This window comes from Phalaenopsis equestris, unplaced genomic scaffold, assembly GCF_001263595.1.
Source record: "Phalaenopsis equestris unplaced genomic scaffold, ASM126359v1 Scaffold000618, whole genome shotgun sequence".
Taxonomy (NCBI): Eukaryota; Viridiplantae; Streptophyta; class Magnoliopsida; order Asparagales; family Orchidaceae; genus Phalaenopsis; species Phalaenopsis equestris.
In genome coordinates this window covers 261,259-269,403 of record NW_018165058.1, presented here as the reverse complement: position 1 = coordinate 269,403, position 8,145 = coordinate 261,259, and the positions used below count along the sequence as shown (strand labels likewise).

The 8,145-nt window shown below is 36.1% G+C and overlaps 1 protein-coding gene across 1 annotated transcript in view; it reads left to right on the top strand.

The window, feature by feature from the left end:
- Positions 1-358: 358 nt before the first annotated feature.
- LOC110029981 overlaps positions 359-8,145 on the top strand; it is a 21,317-nt gene continuing 13,530 nt past the window's right edge. Inside the window, 1 exon segment of the mRNA XM_020732503.1 lies at positions 359-745. Coding sequence (XP_020588162.1) covers positions 359-745 — 387 coding nt within the window.

The following is an 8,145-nucleotide window of genomic DNA, read 5'->3' as shown; positions in this document are numbered from 1 at the left end:
ATTGACTACAAGGCTACAAAGATTTATAATCAATTAAAATATTGATTAAGAAAATAAAATAAAAATTATTAAATTAAATTCAAATGATGTTTAATATAAATAATAATTTTTAAATTTTACTCAAATTCTTATAGTCATGGTTAAAATTGTTAAAATGAATCTTTGTTCGGGAAGAACTCTTGTTCGGCCTGTCACGGACACACTTTTTGAGCAATAAATATCACCCGTACTTACACGGCAACACTGCGGCGTGCCGCTTGCCCAGCCGCAAGCTCAGATCTGGCGTATAAGGTTATAAGCGCTGGAATAATAATCTCATGGAAACAAAAAAGATCAAAGAAGGCTGGGGGCTAATAACATGAAGGCAACCTTCTCCGGCCAACATATCCGGCTGCCCCCCACCTCACCCGCCTTCCGGCAGCCGACGGCATTGCCCAAACAGTCGACACTCTCAATTTCCAAATTGGCCGGCCCGTTGAAGTGCGCTGTGCAGAGAAGCTTCGTGAAACAAAGCGCGCCCAGAGGCGATGCGGAGGTCTCCAACTTGAACGACCTAATCGATTTTCTCTACGACGACCTCCCCCATCTCTTCGACGAGCAGGGAATCGATCGCTCGATGTACGACTCCCGGGTTCGATTTTGTGATCCCATCACGAAGCTCGACACCATCGACGGGTATCTGCTAAATATCCACCTCCTCAAGCTCCTTTTCTCTCCGGATTTTCAGCTCCATCGCGTGTGGCAGGTAATACCAAGTCGTCCTCGCGCGACAACCCTAGCTTTGTGGGCGTTTTGTTTTTATTTTATTTTTGTAAGGATACACTCCCACATAGATTCGTGGTTAGAATGGAATCAAATCGGTCGTAATAAATTAGTACATGTCGTGCAATGATCTCTCTTTATTTTTAAAATTTTTATTTTGTTGTCTTATTCAGATATGGCATGTTAAAATAAGCCAGTCCATCCTAATCCATTAATTGAGAGATTATGCTTCGAAGTAAGCAATTACGAGTTTGAGACCTTTAAGGGTCTGTTTGGCGCAGCTGTTGATTATTTATAATATGCTGATAAACAAATTTTTTTGATAATCTGATAATCTGCAGATTATCATAATAATCTGACTTGCTGTTTGGGGCAGTTTATTCAGTTTAACTTATTGGTGGTTAAATGACATTCCTGTCTCTGTTATATAAACTGTTTTATTATCCAATTATGTAAGAGTACATAGCTATGATTCTCAATGGAGAACACTACTACAACTATAAAGTACATGTGTAATATGCAACTTCTAATACATGTCATGGAATCTAATTCTACTAAAGCTACCATAATGTGTATTCCTCGACATGTATGATAAGTTGCATTTAGGAATACACATAACAAAATTTCAAAGAACCACTGCAATGCCCCAAATTTCATAGGAGCCGAACAGAGAGAGGAGGCATCTTACGGCATAGAGAGGGATAGAGAAGGATTATGGCCCAATTTCCATCAATAAGAACCATCACAAAGACAAGAACACCCAACCAAAACTTATGTAATGCCACAAATTCCATAATTTTGTTCGGAACATCCTGCCGATACTTTCATCAAAATTTCAAATCCAGTAAAAAGAAAATTCAGATAAGGCTCAAAAAGTTTTGCAACAAATCAGGGGTCGGAGACCCAAAACTGTGTATCGAAAGTTCAGAGAACGCAAAAGCACCCATCCAAAATTCCATAAAAAACTTTCAAAACCACCAGTAGTCCATCCAAACAAGATGCAACGCTGCACAAATCATGGATCGAACAACATCTAGCAAAAACACAGAAGGATAAAAAACGATGATGCACACCAGACAGGAAAGTTGGGTTTCGTTAAGAGGGTGACGAAAGGGAGAGCAGAGAGTGGATTTCTTGCCAAATTTCTCAACGGCAGCGAGGAAGAAGGCGAGGGCGATAGAGACCGAAGAGGGGCACGGGGTGTCTTTTTCACCCTAAACGCACGAACTCAACGCAGGATGCGAAGGGAGGAGAGATTATCGCGCTCCCCCTTATGTCGCTAATACTGTCGCAAATACCGCCTATGAGCGGTGGGAATACGCTCGCGCGAATGCGTTAACCAAACAATCGTGCGGTGTTTTCAAAACGCCGCCGCTTCCATTAAACTGCGCCAAACAGACCCTAAATATTACAAAATAATATAGTCCACCTTAACCTATTAGTTGAGATAATAAACTTATGCTAATAGGTTATGGGTTTTGGCCTTGCATTTACATTTGAGAATTTTGCTTTAAATTTGATGTCATCAAGAAATTTTTTATGATCGAGTATTCCAAATTTTGCGTAATAGATTTTCCAAATTCAAAGTTTAGGATCATATAAGCTCTTATTTCAACAAATTTCTAATTAAGTTGAGCATTGTGGGCTCGAAAAATCATTTTTTGTTTTGGTCTTATTTGTTGAGAGAGATTTGGAGGGTCAAATTTTTAGAAAGCAGATTGGATTGCAGATATGACACTACCCAAAAATTTTTTACTCATTTTGTGAAAAGTTTTTGATATGGGGTTCGAGGTTTCCCATAGGTGCAAACCTCTATGGTTAAGTTTCTCTCCGGATAAAACATGAGTACTTTCAATTAAGGCTAATTATTAATAATTGAATATTCAACATATAATAACAGTGGACTTAGTATTTAAGTTTTAGAATTTATTACTTGAAGATTAAAGTGGTTGGTGTGAGAATAAAGACAAAACCCGATCGAGATCTCATGATATTGTCATCCTGGGTCGTCGTGTTCTCTGATCTATTCAGTCGGGGGACGTAGTCGACCCAACTTGGCAGAACAATGTTTATCAGCAGCCATGAGTTACATTGTCCAAGGTATCCTTGTAGATCCGGGATAGATATTCGTCTAAGGAGATAAATTTACGTCATCCTTAGCTAACAAAAGTCCGCACATATTAGATGGTGGAAAGTTATTGGGAAGCATACATGATGCGGCCGTAACCCTAATATAATAATAATATTTGGTGTGAACTACTTGGTTAGAGGGTTCTGATTGTAACAACTCATTTGTGGTGTCATTTAGTGGCAAAACCACGCGGATAGAGAACTCGGGCTTTGTTCTTACTGACATGCTATTACTTTGATTGTGAATATATAAATACGTTTAATATAACATTAGCCCCCTGTGAGCTTAAGTCAGTCATAAATTTATCACCTTCGACTAACTGTTACGGAAGGTGGATAGATTTTTGCTTTTAACTTTTAAGTGGCTGAATTTAGCTTAAATTTTAGTTGATTATTTTGAAAAATTTTATTTGAAATATTGTCCTCTCCGGTTGAAATCTTCGATCAACACGGTCATCACCGTGGTGTTAAACATTATAAACTTTTATATTTGAAGGGAGCATTTTTGTTTTATTATTTTAAACTTTTTCTAAAATAAAAGTCATGTAGCCTCATTTCCTTATAGGTAATAGATCAGATTAGGTGATTTTAACTTATAGAAAAAAAATACTAATTTATTTTTAACATCTATTTATGTGTCAAATATGAAGAATAATATCCTAAGTCTGGGTCAACTCTTAGAGATATGTTATGATATTCATTTGAAAAATAAGAACCTTTCTATAAGAGAAAATATGAGTAACCTAATTGCGAATATGCCAATGTCAAAAAATAGAATATTCTTGTTTAACGTTCAACATGATATTGCTAAGTGTCTCAATGCCTGCTACAAAGATCCATCTTGGTTATGACATCTTTGATTTAAACATTTTAATTTTGGAGGATTGGAGTTATTATCAAAGAAGAAAATTGTGAGTGGTGTGCTTTGTATCAATCACGTAGACTAGATTTATGAAGGCTGCTTGCTCGGGAAGCAATTGAGGAAGAGCTTTCCAAAGGTGTCAGATTCAAGAGCACCAAAACCACTTGAGCTCATGCATATGGATGTCTGCGGCCTAACTAAGCCAAACTCTTTTGTAAGTGCAACTATTTCCTTCTCTCCATAGATAATTTTTTAAGAAAAACTTAGGTATATTTTTAAAGCAAAAATTGGAGGTCTTTGGAGTATTCAAAAAGTTCAAAGCCTTGGTGGAGAAAAAAAAGTAGCCTCGAGATCAAAACCATGCGATATGATCGGGGTGGCGAGCTCACCTCAAAAGACTTTTAAGTGTTTTGTGAAGCCAACGAAATATGTCAACCATTGACCGTCTCAAGATCCCCTCAACAAATGGTGTAGCAGAAAGAAAGAATTGGAACTGTCCTTGACATAGCTCGAAGTATGCTCAAGAGTAAGAGACTACTTAAGGAATTTTGGGCTGAAGTTGTTGCATGCCCGGTTTACCGATCTAATTGATCTCCAGCAAGAAGTGTGTGGGGAATGACACCGCAGGAAGCATGGAGTAAAAGGAAGCCTGAAATCTCTCATCTAAGAGTGTTTGGAAGCACATTTCATGTGCACGCGCATCCGATGAGCAATGAAGTAAATTGGATGACAAAAGTGAGAAATATATTTTCATCGGCTATGACTCTAACTCAAAAGGCTACCAGTTTTACAATCCAAACACTATGAAGACACTCATCAGTTGTAATGTTGTGCTCGATAAAGAAGGAGAATGACTTCGGGATCCACATGATAAGAACTACAACTACTTTAAAGATGAAAAGTGGAGCAACCAAGGATAAAGCAAGAATAGATGAGTTTACTACACCATCAACTACACAAACTGCAAATACTCAAGAGGACCCATCATTATTATCTTCTTCAAGTGAAGGTTCAAGTGAAAAAGTACCACGCTTCAGAAGTTTAGAAGTTTTGGGAATGAAACCGCTGTTGTTGCATTCCCGGTTTACTGGTCTAATTGATCTCCAACAAGAAGTGTGTGGGGAAGGACACCGCAGGAAACATGGAGTGGAAGGAAGCTTGTAATCTCTCATCTAAGAGTGTTTGGAAGCACATTTCATGTGCACGCGCATCCGATGAGGAATGAAGTAAATTGGATGACAAGAGTGAGAATTATATTTTCATCGGCTATGACTCCAACTCAAAAGGATACAAATTATACAATCCAAACACTATGAAGACACTCATCAGTTGTAATGTTGTGTTCGATAAAGAAGGAGAATGACTTTGTGATCCACATGATAAGAACTACAACTACTTTAAGGATGAAAAGTGGAGCAACCAAGGATAAAGCAAGAAAGAGATGAGTTTACTACACCATCAACTACAACTACAAATACTCAAGAGAACCCATCATTATTATCTTTTTCAAGTGAAGGGTCAAGCAAAAATGTACCACGTTTCAGTAGTTTAGAAGAAATTTATATGTTAACTGAGAATCAAAATAATCTTACTCTCTTTCGCCTTTTTGTCGATTGTTAACCCATGAATTTTCAAGAAGTCTTATAAAGTAAGAACTAGAAGTATGAAATGGACGAAGAAATCAAGGCGATCGAGAAAAACGATATACGGGAGCTAGCTGCACTTCTAAAATGGCACAAGACAATTGTCATGAAGTGGGTATACAAAACAAAGAACTTCAAACGAGAAATCAAGAAATATAAAGCAATATTAGTGGGGAAATGTTATAGCCAAATAGTTGATATCGACTATGATGAGATATTTGCGTTTATTGCTTGATATAAAACTATAAGACTATTATTTTCCTTGTCAACTCAAAATAGGTTTAAAATATATCAAATGAATGTATAGACTTTCTGAATGGAGTCCTTAAAGAGGAAGTCTACATTCAGCAACCACCAGACTATAAAGTCAAAGGTTGAGAAAACAAGATTGTGAAACTGAAGAAGGATCTCTACAGGTGAAAACAAGAATTTAAGGCATGAAACAACCACATAAACAAGTATTTTCTTGAGAATAATTTCATCAAATGTTATTATGAGTATGCCCTCTACATCAAAGTCAAGGATGAGGATGTTTTGATAGTGTGCTTATGTGTGAATGACTTGATTTTTACTGAAAGTAATCCAAGTATGTTTAAATAATTCAAGAAAGTGATGACTCATGAGTTTGAGATGACAGACATTTGCGGTTATTTTTTCTCTTTAGAAATAAGATTTTAAAATTTAAATTTAATATAATTTATATAATGTAATTTTAATTTTGTGAAAATGATTTTTTTTTTTTTTGGAAAATAATGAGACCGGATAGACCTCATATATCTAATAGTTTAAATAGTTGAACACAATACCATAAATGATATATCATCTCGAAGGATGAACGTATCACTTATTGATAGACTTAACTATCTAAACTTAAAAGTTTATGACTCTATTTTGGTCTGCGAAATTTATAGCCGACAAATTTTCCTATCTAATGCATATATTAGATAGAGTTTAGATTAATCTGGGTTCTTAATTCCTTATAGAGACAAACCTTTATAGTTAATTACATTCCAAATGACGAGAGCCATTTGAGAAAACTTTCGATAATGATTAGATGTTTCATCTTCAAGAATTCAACGTTTAAGTCTTCACGATTGTTTATAGGAAAAGTCAAGTGGGATATGTTCAAATAGGAACAGTTATTTCCGGAGTCCAAAGAAGCGAAAAGTAGGAGATGCCGAAGATACCAAATAAGATTCAGCGACATTTCAAACTAACCTATGGTTTGACTTTATATCTTTGAAAGAGAAATTATTTGATGTTTAAGTCCTGCAAATTATTTAGATATTCTAAGCTTATATCTGCTGTCATATGCAAATAGCTAGAAAAAATGTGAGGATTTATGTCGTACTGAACGACGATATCAGAATCCTAAAAAGTTGAGGACTTATATCGTACGATATAAATCGTAGAAAGTCCTAAAAGATAATGTTAGGATTTACGTCGTGCCAGACGAACGACCTAGACGCCCTATAAGTATGTTATTTAAATCTATCAAAGCTCGGTTGAAGCTCATCCTTCCGTTTTCCGTTGTTGTCTTGACTGTGGTCCGGAGATGAATCATCATTTGCTCGTGTTGTCGTCTGGATCGCTGCCCGGGGATAAATCATCATTTGATGTCTCTGCCATCTCGTTCCGAAAAAGGGATGAAGAAAAGGAAAAACTATGCCTCGAACGACCTATCCTAGAGCATGCTACGAAAATAATATTTAGAAGTATGAATACAGATGAATGTCTATAGTACGATGCAGCACGGGAAGGGAACAACTGTGTAGTAAACTACTGTAACAGGAAAGGACTGAGGGAAAACTATGAAAGTAAAGTAAATATGAAGGAAAGGAAAGACTATGCAGTAAAGAAAGAAATATGCAGTGTACAAACAAAACTAAAACAACTAAATGTACTTGATTAAGTCTGGCAATGCTACAAAACACATTCCAATTGCATGATATAAAGATGTTAGACAAAAATTTGCAAATTATATAAAAAAAAGGTTAAATGATAAACATATGAGAATTTAAAGTGGGATATCAGCTTTTAATTTGGGGTTAGGCTCAGACTAGACCTCGTTTCTCTTTTAACTCAATCCCACAGGCAACAAATATATCAAAGTCAACCTATCAATATCAACTAGAGGTCACCAACGAACCACCCCTATAATCAGGAAGCCCTAGACCCTATCATTCAATGAATGTGCGAATCTAAATATTATCCAAACTTATCTTATTAAAGGTACAAAGTACCTATATGTAATATTAGGATAAGTGATGTATAGTATCTGAACTTATCGGGGTATGATGTGTAATATCTAGACTCTCAAAAGAAATATAATATCAATTCTTGTGGTATCTGTCATGTGGAGTGCAATATGTGATGTGCTACAATTGTAGTATCTGTCGTGAAGAGTGTAATGTATAATGTCTATCGTATGTCGTAGTATTTGTTGTGTAGTGTATGAAATGAGTATTTGTTCTTTTTGCAAGTGTAGTATCTGTGTAAAACCTGTAGTACCTGTTATTTTACAAGTGTAGCATCTGTGTAAAAACTGTAGTATCTGTTCTTTGACAAGTGCAGTATCTGTGCAAAACTTTTAGTATCTGCTCTTTCCTAATTACCAATTCTCAAGCCTTTTGAAAAGGATTAGAGCTGCCAAAGACTTAAGGGGTGAAAAGGCATCTCACTAATTGAATATTGATCTTTATATTTTCAGCTATAAGAGAAGCTGATCAATGGTTCTTTGCATCATTG